The sequence below is a fragment of the Somniosus microcephalus genome, chromosome 16 (genome assembly GCF_052327205.1).
Source record: "Somniosus microcephalus isolate GS21.2 chromosome 16, FLI_Smic_1.0, whole genome shotgun sequence".
Lineage (NCBI taxonomy): Eukaryota > Metazoa > Chordata > Chondrichthyes > Squaliformes > Somniosidae > Somniosus > Somniosus microcephalus.
Genome location: NC_141002.1, coordinates 102378677 through 102405708, shown reverse-complemented (window position 1 = coordinate 102405708; position 27032 = coordinate 102378677). Strand labels below are relative to the sequence as shown.

At 46.6% G+C, this 27032-nt stretch overlaps 1 protein-coding gene across 1 annotated transcript in view; it reads right to left on the bottom strand.

Moving 5' to 3' along the window:
• The window catches only part of LOC147106440 (uncharacterized), a 219894-nt gene that overhangs the window by 51304 nt on the left and 141558 nt on the right, over nt 1-27032 (bottom strand). The window contains exons 11-13 of the mRNA XM_086009598.1: nt 7887-7957; nt 5416-5526; nt 1733-1830 (exon numbers count right to left, since the gene is read on the bottom strand). Of these exons, the coding sequence (XP_085865724.1) occupies nt 1733-1830; nt 5416-5526; nt 7887-7957 (280 nt within the window). The remainder of the gene's footprint in view (nt 1-1732; nt 1831-5415; nt 5527-7886; nt 7958-27032) is intronic.

The following is a 27032-nucleotide window of genomic DNA, read 5'->3' as shown; positions in this document are numbered from 1 at the left end:
GACCTCGCCCGGCGGCCCCGCGTATCGGCCAATCGGGGACTGATTCTCCCATTGTTAAGTGCAACCCCCACACATTCCTGGCCGGCAGAGGTTCGTGGGAAAGGCTCCAAACCGGCAGGGCAGGTTCGGAAAATCAATCGGGAATCCTGGCGGGACGGTCCAAATTTGCCACTCAAATTCCCAATATGTGCTCCCAGCTCCCAAAGATCCGTACTGGCAGCAGCAATTGGTAAACAAATCCATCCGATTATCCTGAGTGAGCAGTGAAATGTATTTGCCAAAATTAGATGATTTGCCGTGTGACCAGTTCTAACTTATCCCCGCTAATTAATTAAATGCTGAACTTCCGCTGTTTACCTGTGTAGTTACAATCTAAATAATAATGTACTGTAACCAACCTTCAAATCCATCTCATTAGAATGATACCAGCAGGGAGCGGTTCGAGTTATGCAGAAAAGCTTCAAAAAATTGAAGCTTATTTATTCTATATATATAAATCGGTACTTCTGTCATTCTGTCTATCTGTCATTCTGTCTGTCATCGCCTGTGCGTCTGTCGGGCTATGCGCTCGAAAGTTACAGGGCGTACCTACGCGCGCGTTACCTCCAAAGAAAGCTTACGCTTCCGAGACGGTTTTAAGCGTATTTACTTTTCGGTTGGACGAAAATTGTTCGCGCCTTATGCAAAAAACCTTCAAAATTAAACTCATTATCTGCTAGCATTGATTGACTGACGTCAAGGTTCCACCAATCCTGTTCCGTCACGATTGACCAATCCTACAGTACGGTCCCCTGATGGTTGGCCAATCGGTGTGTGTGTGGGCGGGACTATTCGTTTTCATCTCGGGGATGTGGCAGCCATTGTTTCACTACCAGCTCTGTTCAGCTTCCAGCTCAAATGACTTCAGCTTCCAGCTAAAACTACTTTGAAAGTTAGTATCTCTTTTAAAAATAACAAGATTTACCAAAAACGTTTTATAAGTACTTTCACTTTCATTTTTCAAGCTTTTAAAAGGTAGACAGACAGGGACACAGACAGGGCCCTAAAGCCTGGCACTCGATTTAAAATGTTGCCCAGCACCAGATTCACAAAGGGACACAGACAGGGCCCCAAAGCCTGGCACTCGATTTAAACCGCCTGCCCCAAAACAGCCCTGGCAACGCCGGGCTCTCCAGCTAGTTAGAACATATAAGAACACAAGGCGTAGGTGCAGGAGTCGGTCATTTGGCCCCTCGAGCCTGCTCCGCCATCCAATAAGATCATGGCTGATCTGATCTTGGCCTCAACTCCACTTCCCTGCCCGCTCCCCATAACCCTTGACTCCCTTATCGTTCAAAAATCTGTCTGTCTCCACCTTAAATATATTCAATGGCCCAGCCTCTACAGCTCTCTGGGGTAGAGAATTCCAAAGATTCACGACCCACAGAGAAGAAATTCCTCCTCATTTCCGATTTAAATGGGTGCCCCCTTATTCTGAAATTATGCCCCCTAGTTCTAGATTCTTGAGTGTTGTTGCAGCTGCACTCATCCAAGCAAGTGGAGAGTATTCCATCACGCTCCTGACTTGTAGGTGGTGGAGAGGCTTTAGGGAGCCAGGAGGTGAGTCACTCGCTGTAGCATACCCAGCCTCTGACCCGCTCCAGTAGCCACGGCATCTATGTGGCTGGTCCTCTGTGTTATCATCAGCAAATTAAAATTCACAAGCGCTGAACAAGCCCAGCCACCAACTTACTCCAGTGCCGTGATTTTCTGTGCTAGGCCAGCCATCACTGCAAATAGCCGGAGGTCTGTCAAGCCATCGGTGACATGGTAATCCAGGCACTCCAGTATCTGAAAGAACAATGTGACAATTGGAAACAGTGCATTTAGGGAGAACCATTTAACAACAAACAAAGCTAGGCGGCAAAGCTAAAAAAATAAATTCAAAAGCACATCTGTGATATAAGCCCTGGAATTTCAGGGGGCTTTTTTAAATTCAATCTCGGGATGTGGGCGTCGCTGGCAAGGCCAGTATTTATTGCCCATCCCTAATTGCCGTCAAGAAGGTGGTGGTGAGCCGCCTTCTTGAACCGCTGCAGTCCGTGTGGGGAAGGTGCTCCCACAGTGCTGTTAGGGAGGGAGTTCCAGGATTTTGACCCAGCGACGATGAAGAAACGGCCGATATATTTCCAAGTCGGGGTGGTGTGTGACACGGAGGGGAACTTGGAGGTGGTGGTGTTCCCATTGCACCTGCTGCCCTTGTCGCGGGTTTGGGAGGTGCTGTCGAAGAAGCCTTGGCGAGTTGCTGCAGTCCATCTTGTAGATGGTACACACTGCAGCCACGGTGGAGGGAGCGGGACATTTTAGGAGGTGTGTGATGTACTCAAGATGTTTCATATTATGTATATATAGATTTTAAAAACTGTGTTGGGAACTATCATCCACCATTAAGAAATCCTTAGTGTAGAATCACATAGAATTTTACAGCACAGAAACAGGCCATTCGGCCCAACAGGTCTATGCCGGTCTTTATGTTCCACACAGGCCTCTTCTCACCCCTGTAGTTTCAATTTTCATTAGATTGGCTTGAGTTTACAAAGCACATATCACTTCCAGCAATCAGTACTCAGTAAAGCCTGCCTTGGAAGGTTAGGTGTTGTGTTACAGCTACTGTCACCGGCACTGTTTTCCTGCTGCCTCTCTGATTTGTTCAATATACAGTCGAGCTATTGACTGCCATATTACAAAGCTAATACCACAGCCTGGGCAATCAGCTAGGCTGCATTAGGAAAATTGAACATGGCATTGTTTACCCGTTGTGCACTCCACCTAGATTGTGTTTATTGTTTACCTGCACTTTACAAAGGCAAAAAAAATTCCTGTTTTTCAAAAAATACCCACACACCTGAACTTATTTAAGTAATCTCAGATGTGCTACCTCACTTTAATAGCATTGTGAGTGAGCAATTGATCTAGTAATTAACTTTAATGGTTGCTAGTTTCTTACGCACATACCTGCAGCAAAAGCCCTTCTTTCATTCAGAGGGGCTTCTTATTCTCTGCACCACCTGCCTGTCCTGATAATGGTGGCTCTGTGCCCACAAGCTAGGAGTGTGATGGAATACTCTCCACTTGCCTGGATGAGTGCAGCTGCAACAACACTCAAGAAGCTCGACACCATCCGGGACAAAGCAGCCCACTTGATCGGCACCCCATCCACCACCCTAAACATTCACTCCCTCCACCACCGGCGCACCATGGCTGCAGTGTGCACCATCTACAAGATGCACTGCAGCAACTCGCCAAGGCTGCTTCGGCAGCACCTCCCAAACCCATGACCTCTACCACCTAAAAGGACAAGGGCAGCAGGTGCATGGGAACACCATCACCTCCAAGTTCCCCTCCAAATCACACACAATCCCGACTTGGAAATATATCGGCCGATCCCTCATCGTCGCTGGGTCAAAATCCAGGGGTGGGCAATAAATGATGGCCTTGCCAGAGACGCCCATATCCCGAGAATGAAATAAATCTTTCCCCGTCACACTCTGTTGATAACACCCCTTTTGTTAGAAAACTGCCGACCCTCCCAATTCACTATGAGTAATGCCAAGGAAGATCCTGGGTCGACATTTGTCTGGGCCTGTTAAATGGGCCCAGAATGGGTGTCGTTCAAGCAACCATATTTGAGGTGAGTTGCACCTCCATGGCTGTTGCTCCAATGAAAGCCTGCAGTTAGAATGTCCAATCGGTGAAGTTCACATAATAAAGCTTTACGGGAATATTTTTTAAAGTTTTAAATGTGGTGCATGAGGCTCCATTGTACACGACATGTGTCAGCTGTGGCTCAGTGGCGGCACCCTCGCCTCTGAGTCAAGAAGGTTGTGGGATTTGAGCACAACATCCAGGCTGACACTCCAGTGCACTACTGAGGGAATGCTGCACTGTCAGAGGTGCCGTCTTTTGGATGAGACGTTAAACCGAGGTCCCGTCTGCTCTCTCAGGTGGACGTAAAAGATCCCATGGCCACTATTCTGAAGAAGAGCAGGGGAGTTCTCCCCGGTGTCCTGGGGCCAATATTTATCCCACAATCAACATAACAAAAACAGATGATCTGGTCATTATCACATTGCTGTTTGTGGGAGCTTGCTGTGCGCAAAATGGCTGCTGCGTTTCCAACATTACAACAGTGACTCCACTTCAAAAAGTACTTCATTGGCTGTAAAGCGCTTTGAGACGTCCGGTGGTCATGAAAGGTGCTGGAGAAATGTAAGTCTTTCTTTTCTTTTACCTGGCTTAACATAAATGAGTTAATGCAGTCGTGTCTAAACTATGACCCATGGGCTCTCAAACCCCCGAGCCCTGGGGTTCCAGCCCCTATAATCCAAGGAACTCGGTCCCATTTATCTTCTGGTTTGTTTTGATGGAATTTTATGGGCCCCGGAGATTTGGAAAGAGCTGTTCTTATTGGTGCTGCCTCAGTGGTGGATAAATCCCAAATCAGAACCGCAAGGTCTGCTAGTAGCAACAACTTGAGATGTTTTAGTGGGTCAATGGGTAGCACTCTCTCTCTCGTCTCTGAGTCAGAAGGTTGTGGGTTCAAGTCCCACTCCAGAGACTTGAGCCCATAATCCAGGCTGACGCTTCTAGTGAAGTACTGAGGGAGCGCTGCACTGTCGAAGGCGCCGTCTTTCGGATGAGACGTTAAACCGAGGCCCTGTCTGCTCTCTCGGGTGGGTGTAAAAGATCCCATGGCCACTATTGGAAGGAGGGCAGGGGAGTTATCCTTGCTGCCCCAGTCAATATTTATCCCTCAACGAACATCACTAAAGCAGATTATCTGGTCATCATCTCACTGCTGTTTGTGGGAGCTTGCTGTGCGCAAATTGTCTGCCGCGTTTCCCACATTACAACAGTGACTCCACTTCAGAAAGTACTTCATTGGTTGTAAAGCGCTGTGGGACGTCCTGAGGTGGTGAAATGCGCTGGAGAAATACGGGTCTTTTTTAAAATCTTTCGTCAATCAGAAGTTGCAGCCTGTTAAATCAGAAGAATTTTGCAGACTAATGATGTGTATCGACAAGTCTGGTTAAGACTTTGACAGTTATAAGTAGCAGAAAAATGAGGGTTGTGTTGCCACATTACATTGTGAATCACACTGCAGGCGAGAGGTCCCTGTTTATAAACAGCGTGAACAACAAGCCTCCTTAAACTTAGGTTGACATGGCGACCCACAGCACCTGCCGACTAGCTGGAAGAACACAAAGGGAAATCCTTCCATTAATGTGCTCCAATCGCAGGTAGGGTCTTGAAAAGCACAATTCCGCATCAAGAGCAGGGGGACACAGTAAGGGAGTGTGGGGTTAGCCAAACTACTGAAGGACTGTGTGATCACAAAAAGTAACTGTCTCTCAGCAGCTGTGTTAATACAATTACCCTGTAGATATAAATTTCTTCGGAATCGGTGAGTGCCCCCAACGGAACGATTTCTTTCAGCGCCATTACTACCTCGACAGAGGACAAGTAGCCATCATTATCATTATCCACCTGTAAGGCCATTGAGAAAGGACAAAGAGCAGTCAGTGAAGAGTCTTAGCCAGGCACAGAGGGAATGGACTAGGCGCCTCTGCTCAAAGAAGGAGAGACGTGCTACATTTAATTACATCGGGTTACATCGAGTCTACCGCACAGAAACAGGCCATTCAGCCCAACTGGTCTGTGCCAGCGTTTCTGCTCCACACAAACCTCCTTCCATCGCCTCTTCATCTCACCCCATCAACATATCCTTCTATTCCTTTCTCCCTCATCTAGCTTCTGCTTAAATCCTACCTGTTTTCCTTTCTGTCCCATCTTTTCTTCAGCTGTCTGTCTCTCTCCCCTCCTTCACTTCTGTCTTTCTTACTCTTCATTTGCGTCTGTCTATCTCTCCTCTCCTCCACTACTGTCTGTCTATCTCTCCTCTCCTCCACTACTGTCTGTCTATCTCTCCTCTCTTTCACTACTGTCTGTCTATCTCTCCTCTCTTTCACTACTGTCTGTCTATCTCTCCTCTCTTTCACTACTGTCTGTCTATCTCTCCTCTCTTTCACTACTGTCTGTCTATCTCTCCTCTCCTCCACTACTGTCTGTCTATCTCTCCTCTCTTTCACTACTGTCTGTCTATCTCTCCTCTCCTCCACTACTGTCTGTCTATCTCTCTCTTTCACTACTGTCTGTCTATCTCTCCTCTCCTTCGCTACTGTCTGTCTATCTCTCCTCTCCTTCACTACTGTCTGCCACTTGTCTTTTACTTCTGTCTATTTCTCTCTCTCCCTCACCTCTGTCTGTCTGACTCTCCTCCTTCACTTCAGTCTTTCTCACTCCCTCTTTCCTCCTTTACTTCTGGCAGTCCGTCTCTTACTTGCTCTCCTCCGTAACTTCTATCTCTCTCCTCCACCTGTCTAACTGTCTCTCCCTCTTCACTTATGCCTTATTCTCTCTCCTCTGCTAGCCGTGGCTCAGTGGGCAGCACTCTCACCTCAGAGTCAGAAGGTTGTGGGTTCAAGTCCCACTCCAGAGACTTGAGTACATAATCTAGGCTGACACTCCAGTGCAGTACTGAGGGAGCGCTGCCCTCAATTGGGAGGTGCAGTACTTTGGATGTGACGTTAAACCGAGGCCCCGTCTGCTCTCTCAGATGAACGTAAAAGATCCCATGGCACTATATTGAAGAAGAGCAGGGGAGTTATCCCCAATATCCTGGTCAATATTTATCCCTCAATCAACACCTAAAACAGATTATCTGGTCATTATCACATTGCTGTTTGTGGGAGCTTGCTGTTTGCAAATTGGCTGCCGCGTTTCCTACATTACAACAGTGACTACACTTCAAGAAGTACTTCATTGGCTGTAAAGCGCTTTGGGACGTCTTGAGGTTGTGAAAGGCGCGGTAGAAATGCAAGCTCTTCCTCTTTACTTCTGTCCCTTTCTCTCTCCTTCCTTTCGATCTCTCTCTCCCACTTCTATCTTTCTCTCCTCTACGTCTGTCTGCCTGACTCTCCTCCTCCACCGAGCAGCCCAGCTTGTTTTGAGTGTTAGTGCCCAAAACAGCAAATTGTTATGATTTCTGATTCCGAACCACACTCCCATCAAGAGCGAGTCTTCGCTGGGAGTGTGCGATTGGTGAATTTGCTCTGATGTTCTTTATTGACAGTCTTAACTCACACCGTATCCTAACTCACACCAAGTCCCGTTCACCCATCACCCCTGTGCTCGCTGACCTACATTGGCTCCTGCTTAAGCAACGCCTTGATTTTAAAATTCTCATCTTGGTTTTCAAATCCCTCTGTGGCCTCGCCACTCCCAATCTCTGTAATCTCCTTCAGCCCCACAACCACCCCGAGATCTCTGCGCTCCTCTAATTCTGCCCTCTTGAGTATCCCTGATTATAATCGCTCAACCATGTGAGTATCAGTGCCCAAAACAGCAAATTATTATGATTTCTGACTCCGAACCACACTTCCGTCAAGTGCGAGTCTTCACTGGGAGTGTGCGATTGGTGAATTTGCTTTCAGCTGTCTGGGCCCTAAGCTCTGGAATTCCCTCCCTAAACCTCTCCACCTCTCTCCCCTCCTTTAAGATGCTCCTTAAAACCTACCTCTTTGACCAAGCTTTTGATCATCTGCCCTAATTTCTCCTTATGTGGCTCGGTGTCAAAGTGTCTTTGATAATCGCTCCTGTGAAGCTCCTTGGGACGTTTTACTATGTTAAAGGCTCTGCATAAATGCAAATTGTTGTTGTTGTTGTTGTACATTTGACCTGAAAGTAATTCAGGGGATTTTGAACCTGCTACCCTGCTGGATATTACTTGTGCCAATCTGTCTGTGGCTGTGGGAGGCGAGCAAACCAATACATGAATCAACACTTGCCTTTTCGAACTTCCTTTTGTACAGTGCCAGCTCCTCGCGATTAAAAATGCAGTATTTCTCCAAAAAGTTGACTGAAAAGGAGAGAGAGAAGAAAAAAGAGAAAGGAACATTGGCTGGGAAACTGCAATCTATTCAGAAATCAATCTCGCCACACTTTAATGATGGATTTACTCAGCATTTAGGAAACGTTCAAACATAGATGACCTTTCAAAGACTGCTGCTTTACAGAGAATAAGAGTGTCCCGAGAATAACTCTGCTCAGCACATTGTTTACATGTTGGTGAATGCTAATTCTTTCAGACCACCATTGTCAGTCTGATCTTCCAGAGAGAGGGAGCTTGGGGATGGGAAGAGGGTGGAGGACACAGGGTGGGGGGTTGGTGGTGCGGGTGCGAGGATATGATGTAAATGCTGTTCCCGTTACACTCTCAGCTGCCACGATCTGTGCTCAGCTAACGCAACAGGGGCCTGGGGATTTCTCCTCGGGGTTCAATCCGGACGTAGACCCAAACAAGCGTCCAATCATAGAAAAATGCAGCAGAGAAGGAGGCCATTCGGCCCATCGTGCCTGTGCCGGCTCTTTGAAAGAGCTCTCCAATTAGTCCCACTCCCCCCCTGCTCTTTCCCCAGAGCCCTGCAAATTTCTCCTTTTATCCAATTTCCTTTTGAAAGTTACTATTGAATCTGCCTCCACCGCCCTTTCAGGCAGCGCATTCCAGATCACAACAACTCACTGCGTAAATATTTTTTCCTTGTGTTACCTTCAATCTGTGTCCTCTGGTTACTGACCCTCCTGCCAATGGAAACATATTCTCCTTATTTACTCCATCAAAACCCTTCATGATTTTGAACAACTCTATTAAATCTCCCCTTAACCTTCTCTGCTCTAAGGAGAACAAACTTAGAGTGCCCATTTTGCCCAAGTATCCTCCCAATTTCTGTAGGATACCCTTGAATATAATTGGACGGATGCAAGATCAGAGGTTGGAAGTGAACAGTGTCCCGATATTAGCTCCCGGTTTGCGCCAGGAATGGCTCTGCGAGATTTTAATGCCAAATCGCCGACGGTAATCTCTAGCCCATAATGAGGGTTGAGACTTCGACTGGCTCCCTGTTAGCATCAGAGAAAATAGGAGCAGGAGTCGGCCATTCGGCCCTTCGAGCCTGCTCCGCCATTCAATATGATCATGGCTGATCCTCTATCTCAATACCATATTCCTGCTCTCTCACCATACCCCTTGATGCCTTTTGTGTCTAGAAGTCTATCTATCTCCTTCTTAAATATATTCAGTGATTTGGCCTCCACAGCCTTCTGTGGTAGAGAATTCCACAGGTTCACCACCCTCTGAGTGAAGACATTTCTCCTCATCTCAGTCCTAAATGTCCTACCCCATATCTTGAGACTGTGACCCCCTCGTTCTAGACCCCCCAGCCATCCCCCCTGCATCCAGTCTGTCGAGCCTTGTCAGAATTTTATACGTTTCATTGAGAGCCCCTCTCATTCTTCTAAACTCTAGTGAATACATGGTGTGGAGATGCCGGTGTTGGACTGGGGTGGACAAATGTAAGAAGTCACACAACACCAGGTTATAGTCCAACAGCTTTATTTGAAGTCACAAGCTTTCGGAGCGCTGCTCCTTCGTCAGGTAAAGTGGAGAGATGCATAAAAACACAGCTTATATAGTCAGAGAATAATGTCAGATGATTACAGGTAATCTTTCTAACTGCCATTTATCACACCTTGGCAGAGAGATAATCACAGCAATTAAAGGTGTGAATGGTGTCCAAACAGGTCAGTCAGGAAAACATTACATCAAAGAACAATGAGGTGGGGTCACAAGGGGTCAAATGTTGCAGATGCTGGGGTCTGTATGAAAAACAAAAAAACAGACAAAAAACATTTTTTTTGCTGGAAATCACAGCAGGTCCGGCCGCATCTGTGTAGAGAGAACAAGCCAACGACGACTCGAGTCTGGATGACCCTACGTCAGGTGGGGGTTACATGTAGCATGACATGAACCCAAGATCCCGGTTGAGGCCGTCCTCATGGGTGCAGAACTTGGCTATCAGTTTCTGCTCGACGATTTTGCGTTGTCGTGTGTCTCGAAGGCCGCCTTGGAGAATGCTTACCCGAAGATCGGAGGCTGAATGTCCTTGACTGCTGAAGTGTTCCCCGACTGGGAGGGAACACTCCTGCCTGGCGATTGTTGCGGTGTCCGTTCATCCGTTGCCGCAGTGTCTGCATGGTCTCGCCGATGTACCATGCTCCGGGGCATCCTTTCCTGCAACGTATGAGGTAGACAATGTTGGCCGAGTCACATGAGTATGTACCATGTGCCTGGTGGGTGGTGTCCTCACGTGTGATGATGGTATCTGTGTTGATGATCTGGCATGTCTTGCAGAGGTTGCTGTGGCAGGGTTGTGTGGTGTCATGGTCGCTGTTCTCCTGAAAGCTGGGTAATTTGCTGCGAATGATGGTCTGTTTGAGGTTAGGCGGCTGTTTGATGGCGAGCAGTGGAGGCATGGGGATGGCCTTAGCGAGGTGTTCATCGTCATCGATGACATGTTGAAGGCTGCGAAGAACATGGTGTAGTTTCTCCGCTCCGGGGAAGTACTGGACGACGAAGGGTACTCTGTTGGTTGTGTCCCGTGTTTGTCTTCTGAGCCCATGGACAACATCACGATGCTCCACTTCTCCAGCTTCCACCCTAACCATGTTAAAGAAGCCATCCCCTATGGACAAGCCCTGCAAATACACAGGATCTGCTCAGACGAGGAGGAACGTGATGGACACCTACAGACACTGAAAGATGCCCTCATAAGAACGGGATATGATGCTCGACTCGTCGATCGACAGTTCCGATGGGCCACAGCGAAAAATCGCATAGACCTCCTCAGAAGACAAACACGGGACACAACCAACAGAGTACCCTTCGTCGTCCAGTACTTCCCCGGAGCAGAGAAACTACGCCATGTTCTTCGCAGCCTTCAACATGTCATCAATGACGACGAACACCTCGCTAAGGCCATCCCCACGCCTCCACTACTCGCCTTCAAACAGCCGCCTAACCTCAAACAGACCATTGTTCGCAGCAAATTACCCAGCTTTCAGGAGAACAGCGAACATGACACCACACAACCCTGCCACAGCAACCTCTGCAAGACATGCCAGATCATCAGCACAGATACCATCATCACACGTGAGGACACCACCCACCAGGTACATGGTACATACTCATGTGACTTGGCCAACGTTGTCTACCTCATACATTGCAGGAAAGGATGCCCCGGAGCATGGTACATCGGCGAGACCATGCAGACACTGCGACAATGGATGAACGGACACCGCGCAAAAATCGCCAGGCAGGAGTGTTCCCTCCCAGTCGGGGAACACTTCAGCAGTCAAGGACATTCAGCCTCCGATCTTCAGGTAAGCATTCTCCAAGGCGGCCTTCGAGACACACGACAACGCAAAATCGTCGAGCAGAAACTGATAGCCAAGTTCTGCATCCATGAGGACGGCCTCAACCGGGATCTTGGGTTCATGTCACGCTACATGTAACCCCACCTGACGTAGGGTCATCCAGACTCGAGTCGTCGTTGGCTTGTTCTCTCTACACAGATGCGGCCGGACCTGCTGTGATTTCCAGCAAAAAAAATGTTTTTTGTCTGTTTTTTTGTTTTTCATACAGACCCCAGCATCTGCAACATTTGACCCCTTGTGACCCCACCTCATTGTTCTTTGATGTAATGTTTTCCTGACTGACTTGTTTGGACACCATTCACACCTTTGATTGCTGTGATTATCTCTCTGCCGAGGTGTGATAAATGGCAGTTAGAAAGATTACCTGTAAACATCTGACATTATTCTCTGACTATATAAGTTGTGTCTTTATGCATTTCTCCACTTCACCTGACGAAGGAGCAGCGCTCCGAAAGCTTGTGATTTCAAATAAAGCTGTTGGACTATAACCTGGTGTTGTGTGACTTCTTACTAGTGAATACAGGCCTAGTCGACCCAATCTCTCCTCATACGACAGTTCTGCCATCCCAGGAATCAGTCTGGTGAACCTTCGCTGCACTCTCTCTATGGCAAGTATATCCTTTCTTAGGTAAGGAGACCAAAACTGCACACAGTACTCCAGGTGTGGTCTTACCAAGGCCCTGTATAACTGTAGTAAGACATCCTTGCTGCTGTACTCAAATCCTCTTGCAATGAAGGCCAACATACCATTTGCCTTCCTAACTGCTTGCTGCACCTGCATGTTTGCTTTCAGTGACTGGTGTACAAGGACACCCAGATCCCTTTGTATATCAACATTTCCCAATCTATCACCACTTACATAATACTCTGCCTTTCTGTTTTTCCTACCGAAGTGGAGAACTTCACATTTATCCACATTTTACTGCATCTGCCATGTATTTGCCCACTCACTCACCTTGTCTAAATTGCCTTGAAGCCTCTTTGCATCCTCCTCACAACTCACAATCCCACCTAGTTTCGTGTCATCAGCAAACTTGGAAATATTACATTTGGTTCGCTCATCCAAATCAGTGATATATATTGTGAATAGCTGGGACCCAAGCACTAACCCCTGCGGTACCCCACTAGTCACCGCCTGCCACCCTGAAAAAGACCCATTTATTCCTGCTCTCTGTTTCCTGTCTGTTAACCGATTTTCAATCCATGCCAGTATATTACCCCAATCCCATGTGCTTTAATTTTGCACACCAACCTCTTATGTGGGACTTTATCAAAGACCTTCTGAAAATCTAAATACACCACATCCACTGGTTCTCCCTTATCTATTCTACCAGTTACATCCTCAAAAAATTCCAGTAGGTTTGTCAAACATGATTTCCCTTTCATAAATCCATGTTGACTTTGTCTAATCCCGTTGATATTTTCTAAGTGTCCTGTTATCACATCCTTTATAATAGATTCTAGCATTTTCCCTACTACTGATTTTAGGCTAACCGATCTGTAGTTCCCTGTTTGCTCTCTCCCTCCTTTTTTAAATAGTGGGGTTACATTTGCCACCCTCCAATCTGCAGGAACTGTTCCATAATCAATAGAATTTTGGAAGATGACAACTAATGCATCCACTATTTCCATGGCTGCCTCTTTTAGTACTCTGGGATGCAGATTATCAGGCTCTGGGGATTTATCGGCTTTCAGTCCCATTAATTTCTCCAGCACTTTTTCTTACTAATACTAATTTCCTTTAATTTCTCCTCCTCACTAGACCCTTGGTTCCCTAGCATTTCTAGGAAGTTATTTGTGTCCTCTTCCGTGAAGACAGAACCAAAGTATTTGTTTAATTGCTCAGCCATTTCCTTGTTCCCCATTATTAATTCTCCCGTTTCTGACTGCAAGAGGCCTACATTTGTCTTCACTAATCTTTTTCTTTTTACATACATGTAGAAGCTTTTACAGTCCACTTTTATGTTCCTTAAAAGTTTACTCTCATACTCTATTTTTCCCCTCTTAATCAATCTCTTAGTCCTTTTTTGCTGAACTCTAAACTGCTCCCAATCCTCAGGCTTGCTACTTTTTCTGGCAACTTTATTTGACTCCTCTTTGGATCTAATACTATCCTTAATTGCTTTTGTTAGCCATGGTTGGCCGCTTTTCCTTCTGAGCGGAAAGACAGAGGAAAGGGAAACAAGGGTAAAAGCAAAAGACAGGAAGGAGAAAAACAAAAGTGGCAGGCAGAGAAATCTAGGGTTTAAATCAAACATGGCTACAGTAAATAATAATTCTAAAAGATCTTAGAGCATTAAAAAAACAAGCCTGAAGTCTTTGTGTCTTAATGCGAGGAGCATTCGTAATAAGGTAGATGAATTAGCTGCGCAAATAGAGGTAAACGAATAAGATATGATTGGGATTACGGAAACATGGCTCCAGGGTGGCCAAGGCTGGGAACTCAACATCCAGGGGTATTCAATATTCAGGAAAGATAGGCAAAAAGGAAAAGGAGGTGGGGTAGCAGTGCTGGTTAAAGAGGGGATTAACACAATTGAAAGGAAGGATATTAGCTCTGATGATGTGGAATCTGCATGGGTAGAACTGCGAAAATGTTAGTGGGAGTGGTATATAGACCTCCAAACAGTAATGCGGAGGTCGGGGATGGCATTAAATGGGAAATTAGAGAAGCGTGCAATAAGGGCACAGCAGTTATCATGGGTGACTTTAATCTACATATAGATTGGACTAACCAAATTAGTAACAATACTTTGGAGGAGGAATTCCTAGAGTGTATACGGGATGGTTTCCTGGAACAATATGTCGAGGAACCAACTAGAGATCAGGCCATCTTAGACTGGGTATTATGTAATGAGAAAGGATTAATTAGCAATCTTGTTGTGCGAGGCCCCTTGGGTCAGAGCGATCATAATATGATAGAATTCTTCATTAAGATGGAGAGTGAAATAGTTGACTCAGAGACTAGGGTCCTGAATTTAAATAAAGGAGACTATGATGGTATGAGGTGCGAGTTGGGTAGGATTGATTGGGGAATGTCACTCAAAGGGTTGACGGTGGATAGGCAATGGCAAACATTCAAAGATCGCATGGATGAACTACAGAATTTGTTCATCCCAGTTTGGCATAAAAATAAAACAAAAAAGGTGACTCAACCGTGGCTAACAAGGGAAATTAGGGATAGCATAAGATCCAAGGAGAGGACATATAAATTGGCCAGAAAAAGCAGCAAACCTGAGGATTGGGAGCAGTTTAGGATTCAACAAAGGAGGACAAAGGGATTAATTAAGAGGGGAAAATAGAGTATGAGAGTAAGCTTGCAGAGAACATAAAAACTGACTGTAAAAGCTTTTATAGATATGTGAAGAGAAAAAGATTGGTGAAGTCAAGCGTAGGTCCCTTGCAGTCAGAATCAGGGGAATTTATAATGGGGAACAAAGAAATGGCAGACCAATTAAATACATACTTTGGTTCTGTCTTCACAAAGGAGGACACAAATAACCTCCCAAAGATGTCGGGGAACATAGGGTCTAATGAAAGGGAGGAACTGATAGAAATCAGTATTTGTAGGGAAATGGTGTTAGGGAAATTGACGGGATTGAGGGCCGATAAATCCCCAGGGCCTGATAATCTACATCCTAGGGTACTTAAGGAAGTGGCCCTAGAAATAGTAGATGCATTGCTGGTCATCTTCCAAAATTCGACAGACTCTGGAACAGTACCCATGGATTGGTGGGTAGCTAATGTTACCCCACTGTTCAAAAAGGGTGGTAGAGAGAAAACGGGGAATTACAGACTGGTAAGCCTGACATAGGTAGTGGGGAAAATGCTAAAGTCTATTATAAAGGATGTAATAGCAGAGCACTTGGAAAAAAGTGACCGGATCGGACAAAGTCAACATGGATTTACAAAAGGTAAATCGTGCTTGACTAATCTACTGGAATTTTTTGAGGATGTAACTGGCAAAATAGATAAGGGAGAACCAGTAGATGTGGTATATTTGGATTTTCAAAAGGCTTTCGATAAGGTCCCGCATAAGAGATTAGCATGTAAAATTAAGGCACATGGGATTGGGGGCAAGGTATTGACTTGGATAGAGAACTGGTTGGCAGACAGAAAGCAAAGAGTTGGAATAAACGGCTCTTTTTCCGAGTGGCAGGCAGTGACTAGTGGGGTACCGCAGGGATCGGTCCTTGGACCCCAGCTATTCACAATATATATTCATGATCTGGACGAGGGAACTAGATGTAATATCTCCAAGTTTCCAGACGACACAAAGCTGGGTGGGCGTGTGTGCTGTGAGGAGGATGCCGAGAAACTCCAGTATGATTTGGACAGGTTGGATGATTGGGCAGAAGCATAGTAGATGCAATATAACGTGGATAAATGCGAGGTTATCCACTTTGGTGTCAAAAACAGGAAGGCAGATTATTATCTGAATGGCAATAGATTGGGAGAAGGGGAAGTGCAACGCGACCTGGGCGTCCTTGTGCACCAGTCGCTGAAAGTAAGCATGCAAGTGCAGCAGGCGGTTAAGAAGGCCAATGGTATGTTGGCCTTCGCAGCGAGAGGGTTTGAGTACAGGAACAAGGACGGCTTGCTGCAGTTGTACAGGGCCTTGGTGAGACCATATCTTGAGTATTGTGTGCAGTTTTGGTCGCCTTATCTGAGGAAGGATGTTCTTGCCATGGAAGGAGTGCAGCGAAGATTCACCAGGCTGATACCTGGGATGGCAGGAATGACGTATGAGGAGAGATTGGGTCGATTGGGCTTGTACTCGCTGGAGTTTAGAAGAATGAGAGGGGATCTCATCGAAACTTATAAAATTCTAACAGGACTAGACAGACTAGATGCTGGAAGGATGTTCCAGAAGGTCGGGGAGTCCAGAACCAGGGGTCACAGTCTAAGGATAAGGGGTAAGCCATTTAGGACAGAGATGAGGAGGAATTTCTTCACCCAGAGTGGTGAACCTGTGGAATTCTCTACCACAGGAGGCAGTAGATGCCAATTCATTAAATATATTCAAGAAGGAGTTGGATATATTTCTTAAGGCTAAAGGGATCAAGGGATGTGGAGCGAAGGCAGGAACAGAGTACTGAATTTGGATGATCAGTCATGATCTCATTGAATGGCGGAGCAGGCTCGAGGGGCCGAATGGCCTACTACTGATCCTATCGTCTATGTTTCTATGTATTTTTGCACCAGAAAGGAATGTATAACTGTTGCAATTCATGCATTCATTCCTTAAATGTTAGTCATTGCCTATCCACCGTGATGCCTTTTAATTAAGCTCCCCAATCTATCATAGCCAACTCACTCCTCATACCTTCGTAGTTTCCTTTGTTTAGATTTAGGACCCTAGTTTCGGATTGGATTTCTTCACTTTCCATCTTAATGAAGAATTCTATCATGTTATGATCACTCTTCCATAAAGGACCTCGCACAACAAGATTATTAATTAACCCCTTCTAATTGCACAATACCCAATCTAGGATAGCCTGTTCCCTAGTTGGCTCCTGTAAAAAACCATCTCATATACACTCCAGGAATTCTTCCTCCACAGTATTATTGCTAATTTGGTTTGGTCAATTTATATGTAGATTAAAGTCACCCATGATTACTGTAGTACCCTTGTTACATGCATCTCTAATTTCCTGTTTGATGCCGTCCCCTACATTACCACTACTGTTTGGAGGCCTATAGACAACTCCCACCAATGTTTTCTGCCCCTTGGTGCTTCTTAGCTCCACCCAGACTGATTCTACATCTTTGATTTTCTGAGCCAATATCCTTTCTCACTATTGCTGTGATTTCATCCTTTACTAACAATGCCACCCCACCTCCTTTTCCTTTTTGCCTGTCCTTCCTAAATATCGAATATCCTTGGATATTCAGCTCCCAGCCTTGGTCACCCTGCAGCCATGTCTCCGTAATCGCAATTATATCGTATCCGTTTACATCTATTTGCGCTGTTAATTCATCTACCTTATTACAAATGCTTCGTGCTTTAGATTTGTCTTTTTAACATTTTTAGACAACTTAACATTTTTTTTGTACTATGGCCCCATTTGTTATATTGCCATTTTTTCTAACCCGGACCCTATTTGTTAGTGCACTCCTTTGTTTGTACGCGCTGTCCTGATCATCTATCCTATTAGACCAGCTTGCTTGCTATAAAAGGAGTTTGGTGTCATCAGCACCGTAAACGTTGGAGATAGAAAATTACTTTTCTTTAAAACAGTCTTTCAGGCAAAAAAAGAACAGCGGGACGCTACACCTTTCCAGAAATGCACCCCATTAAAAACCAGGGCTACCACACCAACCGCAGGAGATCCGTGTGTCCTTCATTACAACAGTGCGACAGCCCATGTGTCCTGTTCAGCAGGATGTCAAGCTGACCCTCTTACTTTAAATTCAGTCCCTCGCACCCCCCCCCCACTTCAAGGGACAGCTGGCAGTAGGCGATCAAAATGTTTGCAATCAATTGAGAGTCACTGACTCCATTTCTTTCCGATAATAGGAAGCTTTTGGGGGGGGGGTTTTGTTCCTGGGGATCGGCAGCCTTATCAGTTCGCTCGGTTAATTATTTTTTTTATCTTTCTGCGCTCGCTCGCAAATCCTCCTGGATTTACTGCAGATGTACCCAGCCCAGTGAGAAATAATCGTAGAAGCGAATGGGGCTGGTCAACTCCCGGCTAGAATGCTGAGCGATTCCAATGGGAAATGAACCAGACAAAAGAGGCAGTGGTGTGATAAATGAAGGGAGGTTCACTGCTGTGGAGCTGTGACAAGCCTAACACTCTTAATTTCTGCTTGGCAAGGCCTCATGACAAATATTACGAGTAGTTGTAATGTGTCGTGGTTATGTTACTGGACCTAATAATCCAGCAGAACATGAATTCAAATCCCACCACGGCAGTTTGAGAATTTAAATTCAGTTTCAAAAAATCAGGAAAAGTGAGCGTGAGGCTGTCGGATTGTCGTAAAAACCCACTGGTTCACTCGTGTCCTTTAGGGAAGGAAACCTGCCGTCCTTACCCGGTCTGGGCCTATAGGTGACTCCAGACCCCACACCAACCTGGTTGACTCTTAACTGGCCTCTGCAGTGGCCAAGCGAGACACTCAGTTGTAACAAACCACCTTCTCAAGGGGCAACTTGGGATGGGCAATAAATGCCGGCCTTGCCAGCGACGCCCACATCCCGAGAATGCATTTTTTTTTTAAAATCCCGAGGGGCAAGGCACCACCACAAATATTATGAGTAGCTGGTCTGATTGTGTACTCTTGTGGCAATTTGAAATGTGCAGAGTCTATCCCTTTCACTGAAGTGTTTGAAATATCAACGTCTCTCGGCATCCAATAATTTGTTCTGATCTCCAGGGTTGGGGGGACCACCTTAAGAAACATCTCAGCTTCCAGAGACAGGTCTATTCTTATAATAGGGCACAGACTCGATGGACCGAAAGGCCTCCTCCTGTGCTGTACTATTCTTGATTCTTTGCTCCTATGAAATCTATCCGTAGGCCTTTTAAGTTTTGCATGGATGAAAATGGGCACATTTGTGCTTCACAAAAAACCAAGCGTCAATAGTTTATCTCGAGAGGGCTGGAATACAAAGGGGAGGAGGTGACGTTTCAGTTATACAGAGCTCTGGTCAGACCCCACCTGGAGAACTGCGTTCAGTTCTGGGCCCCCCACCTCAGGAAGGACATATCGGCCATGGAGGGGGTTCAGTGCAGATTCACCAGAATGATCGGAATGAGCCTGAGACGCAGTGGTGGCATTCCCGCCTCTGGGTCAGAAGGTGGCCGGGTTCAAATCCCCCTCCAGACAGTCCCGGCGAGTGGAGTCAGTGTTCTGGCTTCGAATTCTGGGTTGACATACGAACATAAGAAATAGGAGCAGGAGTCGGCCATTTGCCCCTTCAAGCGTGCTCTGCCATTCAATAAGATCATGGCTGATCATTGACATCATCCCCACTTTCCTGCACTATCCCCATATTCCTTGATTCCCTTAATATTCAAAAATCTATCGATCTCTGTCTTGAATATACTCAATGACTGAGTCTCCACAGCCCTCTGGGGTAGAGAATTCCAAAGATTCACCACCCTCTGAGTGAAGACATTTCTCCTCATCTCAGTCCTAAATGGCCAACCCCTTATTCTGAGACTGTGACCCCTGGTTCTAGACTCCCCAGCCAGGGGAAACATCCTCCCTGCATCTACCCTGTCAAGCCGGATACTCGTGTCTGGTGGGTGTGGGCCGTCCACCCACTCCCTCATCTTATGGGTGGTGGGAGCCCATAAAACCCTCCCGCCGTACAGGACTAACCACCCCATCGGCTGGGAGAAAGATGGTTACGGCCATGGAAGGAGCGTTAACGCGGCCAGTCAGACTGTCGATCAGCCTGCGACTCCTTCCGCTACTTCTCAGGGTTCCCCAAAGGGAAGACAAAAAAAATGATGACCAGAATAATACTGGGGTTAATTTATGAGGCCAGGTTGCATAAACCTGGCTTGTGTATAGAAGACTGATCTGACAGAGGTGTGTAAAATGTTATAGGGATTTGATAGGGTAGATAGAGAAGCTATAAACTCTGGTGGAGGAATCAAGAACAAGGGGGCACTAATCCTCAAATCAGAGGCAAGCCATTTAGGAACAAAGTCACAAAGGCCTTTTCCACTCCAGTCTTCATTGGCTGTAAAGTATTTTTTGAAGTGTAGTCACTGTTGTAATTTCGGAAACGCAGCAGCCAATTTGCGCACAGCAAGCTCCCACACACAGCAATGTGATAATGACGGGATAATCTGGGGGAGAAATTTGGTCAGGGCGCTAAATTTTGAAAGCCTGGCACTAATCATTCTCAGCTTTCAGTAAATTCAGTGTTAAGGCTCCAGGAAGGAAGTGGAGCGCTAAACCAAGGGGGGTGGGGAGGGGGGGCAGTAGAGGGGCAGCGCTGTACAAAGACCACCGCAGCACTGCCGGGATCCGAGGCTCCTTCCCTCCCTTAAAGGGAAGGGCCATTGCTGCAGGCTCTGCATTGGAACGACCTCCATTGTCAATGACGACAGCCGGGATCCTCAACGTTCAGCCCCACACTAACAGAGCGCAGGGCTGATCAATCGGCCCATTTTAAAAATTCTCAAGATGCACCCTGAAGGAAGGAAACACATTTGCACTGAAGACCAGCGGCCTCGCCTTTAATTAGCGCTCCTGAATCGCCCGGCCTCCCAAACAACGTCTCCTGCAGCTGTCGGTGTTATTGGCCGGCGACGCTGCAGGGGGCGGAACCAAATTTCGGGTTCGGGGCACAGCGCAGCCAGATGACGTCACGATCTCCGGGCACAGGAGAGCGTGGCTCTAGGGGATACTGCCGCCGCAAACCGCCAGGTGAATTTCACGGGCGGCGGTACTATCGCCGTGCCTGGGCGGTAAGTCGTTCGCACCCTGTTATCGCCCCCTGGAGGCACTAAGGTACTGAATTTCTCCCCCTTTGTTTTTAGTGATGTCGGTTGAGGGATATATTGGCCAGGACATCGGGGAGAACTCCCCTGCTCTTTTTTGAAATAGTGCCATGGGGTCTTTTACGTCCACCTGAGAGAGCAGACGGAGCCTCAGTTTAACATCTCATCTGAAAAATGGCACCTCAGACAATGCAGCACTCCCTCAGCACTGCACTGGGACCGTCGGCCTAGATTTTGTGCTCGAGTCTCTGGAGTGGGACTCAGACCCATGAACGTCTGACTCCGAGGCGAGAGTGCTGCCCACTGAGCCACAGCTGACACCTAAACGAAGATTGGTTCCGACCTTTGACTTCCTCACCCACTAATGGCCGATGTATAATTTATTTGACCCCACATTTAAGGAACATCACAGGCAGGTACTTTAACAAGAAACAACAAAGAATCAGGAGCGCCTTTTGTGCTGCACAGATGTTTATGAATTTTTCTTTTTTTTTTAAAAAAAAGGATCTTTTTATCAAAGCACAACAGAAAACATAATACATCAATTAAAGCCGCCGCATTGTCGGACATTGCATCTATAGAATTTCCTGCAATTAATTCCTTGTATCAGCTTTCATGTTATTAGAATTCCTACAATATTGCCCCTTTGTTCATGTCGTACACTGACTGAGATAAGCTGTGTATTCCGGGGCCACTGATGGTATCAAATCTGCTAATTGTAGGTTTTGCATTTTCAAACATAACTTTACAGGAGGTTAACTTTATATTGCATGTTCAGTGGAGCGCGCACTTAACTGTCTGTCCTCTCAATTCCAATATTTGCGATCAACGCCTGTGTTTTTAAAAAATTTATCTGTATGTGTACAACACGGGAAATGATTTGCTCTGATTGAGTGACAGTGTCAGGGAACCCTGTGTTTTTTTTTATTGATTCACAAGATGTGGGCGTCGCTGGCAAGGCCGACATTTATTGCCCATCCGGAATTGCCCCTTGTGAAGGTGGTGGTGAGCCGCCTTCTTGAACCGCTGCAGTCCGTGTGGTGAAGGTGCTCCCACAGAGCTGTTGGGGAGTTCCAGGATTTTGACCCAACGACGATGAAGGAACGGCCGATATATTTCTAAGTCAGGATGGCGTGTGACTTGGAGGGGAACTTGGAGGTGGTGGTGCTCCCATGCGCCTGCTGCCCTTGTTCTTCTAGGTGGAAGAGGTCGCAGGTTTGGGAGGTGCTGCCGAAGAAGCCTTGGCGAGTTGCTGCAGTGCATCTTGTAGATAGTACACACTGCAGCCACGGTGTGCCGGTGGTGGAGGGAGTGAATGTTTAAGGTGGTGGATGGGGTGCCAATCAAGCGGGCTGCTTTGTCCTGGATGGTGTCGAGTTTCTTGAGTGTTGTTGGAGCTGCACTCATCCAGGCAAGTGGAGAGTATTCCATCACACTCCTGACTTGTGCCTTGTAGATGGTGGAAAGGCTTTGGGGAGTCAGCAGGTGAGACACTCGCCGCCGAATACCCAGCCTCTGACCTGCTCTTGTTGCCACAGTATTTATGTGGCTGGTCCAGTTACCTTTCTGGTTAATGTTGACCCCCAGGATGTTGACGGTGGATATAATGACGGTAATGCCATTGAATATCATGGGGATGTGGTTTGAATTCCTCTTGTTGGAGACGGTCATTGTCTGCTACACACTGGTTTCCAGTTCAAATCGCTCATCACAATGGGTATTCATTCTGTACAGGTTCTCAGAGAAGGCAGCTTGATGAAAATACTTCGGTTATTTTGGAAACTTTTCAACGCTAACCAGTTGAATCCTGAACCGAGCTTGTGTCACCTCCAGACTCGACTATTCCAAGGCTCTCCGGGCCGGCCTCCCATCTTCCACCCGCCGTACACTTAAGCTCTTCCAAAACTCTGCTGCCCATGTCCTAGCTTGCACCAAATCCTGTTCATCCATCACCCCAAGCTCGCTGACCTACATTGGCTCCCGGTCCGGCAACGCCTCGATTTAAACATTCTCATCCTCGTGTTCGAATCCCTCCATGGCCCTCGCCCCTCTCCCTATCTCTGTAACCTCCTCCAGCCCCACAACCCTCCGAGCTCTCCGCGTTCCTCCAACCTTGGCCTCGTGATCATCCTCAAATTTCATCGCTCCTCCATTGGAGGCCGTGCCTTCAGCTGCCTGGGCCCCGAGCTCTGGAATTCCCTCCCTAAACCTCTCCACCTCTCTCTCCTCCTTTAACACCCTCCTTTTCGACCAAGCTTTTCGTCACTCCACCTAATAGTTTCTTCTTTGGCTCGGTGTCCTGTTCTTTCAGGTTACGCCACTGCTGAAGCGCCTCGGGATGGTTTTCTACACTAAATAAATGCAAGGTGTTGTTGTTGTTGATATCAGAAAATATATCTTCAGCTGAAGAGTAAATGTGCTCCAGGTAGACGAGAGGAGGTAAAAGCCCTGAAACTCCTTGGAGCAGAGGAGGCTAAGGGAGATAGAGTAGAGGTGCTCAAAATTATGGGAGGTTTTGATCGAATAAATAAGGAGAAACTGTTTCTACTGGCAGGAGGGTCGGTAACCAGAGGACACAGATTTAAAATCGATGTAAAAAGACTGCTGAGCACCTGGTTTGAGTATAAAACAAGGCTTTAATCAACTGTTTCAAAACCATGAGATTTCTAGTTACAATCACTAGTTCCTGGTTACAGAAACATCCTGAGCAAGCTGGGTCCATGCCCAAGTATTTATACTCCTTGGATGGCGCCATCAGCTGGCCGCCCAGTGTTACTTCATGAGTCATGATAAGATTCATGACAAAGATGATTGGCAAAAGAACCAGAGGCGAGATGAAAAAAAAATCAGTTTACGCAGCAAGTTTCTATGATCTGGAATGCACTGCCTGAAAGGGCAGTGGAAGCAGATTCAATAGTAACTTTCAAAAGGGAATTGGATAAATACTTGAAATGGGAATATTTGCAGGGCTATGGGGGAAGAGCAGGGGGAGTGGGACTAATTGGAGAGTTCTTTCAAAGAGCCGGCACAGGCACGATGGGCCGAATGGCCTCCTTCTGTGCTGTATCATTCTATCCATTTAAGAAACAATTGGATGCAACAAGGTGGTGTGGGGAAACTGTAGTGCCTTCCCGTATAGATGGATTTAGATGGGCTGAATGGCCTTCCTCATCTTAGAATGGTTACAGCACGGAAGAAGGCCAACTCTCAGCTAGTCCCACTCCCCCGCCCTTTTCCCGTAGCCCTGCAAAATGTTTTCCTTCAGATACTTATCCAACTCCCTTTTGAAAGCTGTGATTGAATCTGCCTCCACCACCCTTTCAGGAAGTGCATTCCAGATCCTAACCACTCACTGCATAAAAAAGTTTTTTCTTACATCACCTTTGGTTCTTTTGCCAATCACCTTAAATCTGTGTCCTCTGGTTCTCGACCCTTCTGCCAATGGGAACAGTTTCTCTCTATCTACTCTGTCCAGACCCCTCATGATTTTGAGCACCTCTATCAAATCTCCTCTCAATCTTCTCTGCTCGAAGAACAACCCCAGTTTCTCCAGTCTATCACCGTAACTGAAGTCCCTCATCCCTGGAATCACTCTCATAAAATTTTTCTGCATCTTCTCGAAGGCTTCACATCCTTCCTAAAGTGTGGTGCCCAGAATTGGACGCAGTGCTCCAGTTGAGGCCAAACCAGTGTTTTATACAGGTTCATCATAATTTCCACACTTCTGTACTCTATACCTCTATTTATGAAGCCCAGGATCCCGTAAGCCTTTTTAACTGCTTTCTCAACCTGCACTGCCACCTTCAACGATTTGTGCACACATACCCAGAGGTCTCTGTTTGTGCACCCACTTTAGGATTGTACTCTTTAGTTTATAATTCCTTTTGTTAGATCCGTGATTCGGAGAGTATGATGTTTTTCAATAACCACACGGATGCTGTAACTTAACAATCAACAGGTATTTACTAGAGTAGGGTAGTCTTAAGACTGGGATACAGAGGCATGCTCAAGGCTTATATACAGGTGTGGTCACTGCCGGTACTACAGTATACAGGAGCTGTAAAAGTAGTTCTCTCTTAAAGGTACATACACTACAATTCCTCCCCTTTTAGATTAGTAGTACCCATAATATTCAAATAACAATTAACACTTTAACATGCACATTAAACAACAATAGTCCATTTATAGATTCAGTCTTTGGGGCGGCTTCCTGATCCTTTTGGGATAGCGCCTTTCCTGAGGTTCTTGTTCTTGGTGCGGAGGCGATTCTGGCCCCTTTTCGTCGGTTAGTTCATCGGGTTCCACTGCTACTGGTTCGGAGGTAGATGCTACCGGTGTGTCGGGTTCATTCCCAGGTACGCAAGACATGGGGTTGACTCATTCCTGTGACGCTAAGATCTGATCAAAGTGGCATCTCACAATGTTCTCCCCGACATCCACTGTGTACATTAATGGCCCCTGCCGTGTGCATATCGTTCCGGGTTGCCATTTCTCTGTTCGGTAGTCACGGGCCAAGACTGGTTGTCCTACATTGAAGCTCCTTGTCGGCTTCTCATTGATGTGTTGGAATTGTTTATCCTCAACATTTCTTCGCACATTTGGTCTAAGCAAGTCCAGACGAGATCGCAACCTTCGGTTAAAGAGCATCATGGCCGGGGTCTGGTTGGTAACTGCATGTGTCGCATTTCGGTAGGCTAATAAGAAATTGTCCACCTTATGCTGTAGTGGAATTTCATCGTCGCACATGGCCTTTATCGCCTTCTTAAAGGTTTGGACGAACCTCTCAGCCAATCCATTTGTGGCTGGATGATACGGGGCGGATGTGTAATGCCTTACCCCATTCCTTCTCATAAATTTTCGAAACTCTTCGGACACAAACTGTGGTCCATTATCAGAGCAAATCTGCTCTGGCAAGCCGTTTCTGGCAAATATGGTCCGTAGGACTGCAATCGTTTTCTCTGTAGTGGTTGAGGACATTTTTATCACCTCAGGCCACTTCGAATGAGCATCCACTGCTATTAAGAACATTGAGTCCATGAATGGACCAGCAAAATCAATATGCACCCATTGCCATGGAGAGGAGGGCCACTCCCATGGGTGTAGAGGGGCACGTGGTGGTGCATTTTGGACCTTCTGGCATCCTGAGCAGCTCTTGGTTAGGTCTTCGATTTGTTGATCGATTCCCGGATACCACACATAAGCCCTAGCAAGGCTTTTCATTTTCACTCCCCCCAGATGACCTTCATGTAGCTCATTTAGCACTCTCTCCCTTAACTTGGTGGAATCACCACTCTGGATCCACACATCACTGTCCCCTGGCATACTGACAGCTGTTCTCTTCTGGATGAGAATGCTGGCAACAGTGAGTCGCCATGAGTTGGCCATCCCCTCACCGTCAAATCATATACCCGAGACAGCGTTGGATCATTGCGGGTCTCCTTCTCTATATCCGCGTTCGTTACTGGCAATCGTTCAATTATTGACGAATAAAATATCTCGATAGGGTCCACTGCTGGTGCTTCCTCCACAGTAGGCAGTGGCAGGCGCGATAGCCCATCAGCGTTTCCATGCTGTTTCGTGTCTTTATATTCTATTTCATATTGATTCGCCCCTAGAAACAGGGACCATCTTTATAACCGTTGTGCAGTCATCCCTGGAACGCCCTTCTTAGGATTAAAGATGGAGACAAGTGGTTGGTGGTCAGTCAGCAAGGTGAACTTCTGCCCATGCAGATAGTGGTTGAATCTTTTTTACTCCCCATACTAGGCTGAGGGCCTCCCTGTCAATCTGGGCGTAGTTGCGCTCGGCTGAGGTTAGTGACCGAGACGCAAAGGCTACTGGTCTCTTCAACCCGTCTGGGAATTTGTGCGACAGCACCGCTCCAATACCATAGGGTGATGCATCACATGCCAAACGAATTGGTAGTGCTGGGTTGAAATGGGCCAACACCTCTTTTGAGGTAATCAATTCTTTACACTTCTGGAAAGCTCGTCTACATTCGTCATTCCACTTCCATGGTACCCCTGTTTGCAGTAGGGTGTTCAGTGGGTGTAATACCATGGACAAATTTGGTAAGAACTTATGGTAGTAGTTTACCAGCCCGAGGAACGACCTCAGTTGTGACACATTTTCCGGTGCTGGAGCCTTGACTACTGCCTCAATCTTGTCAGGGGACTTATGTAATCCCTCTTCATCGAT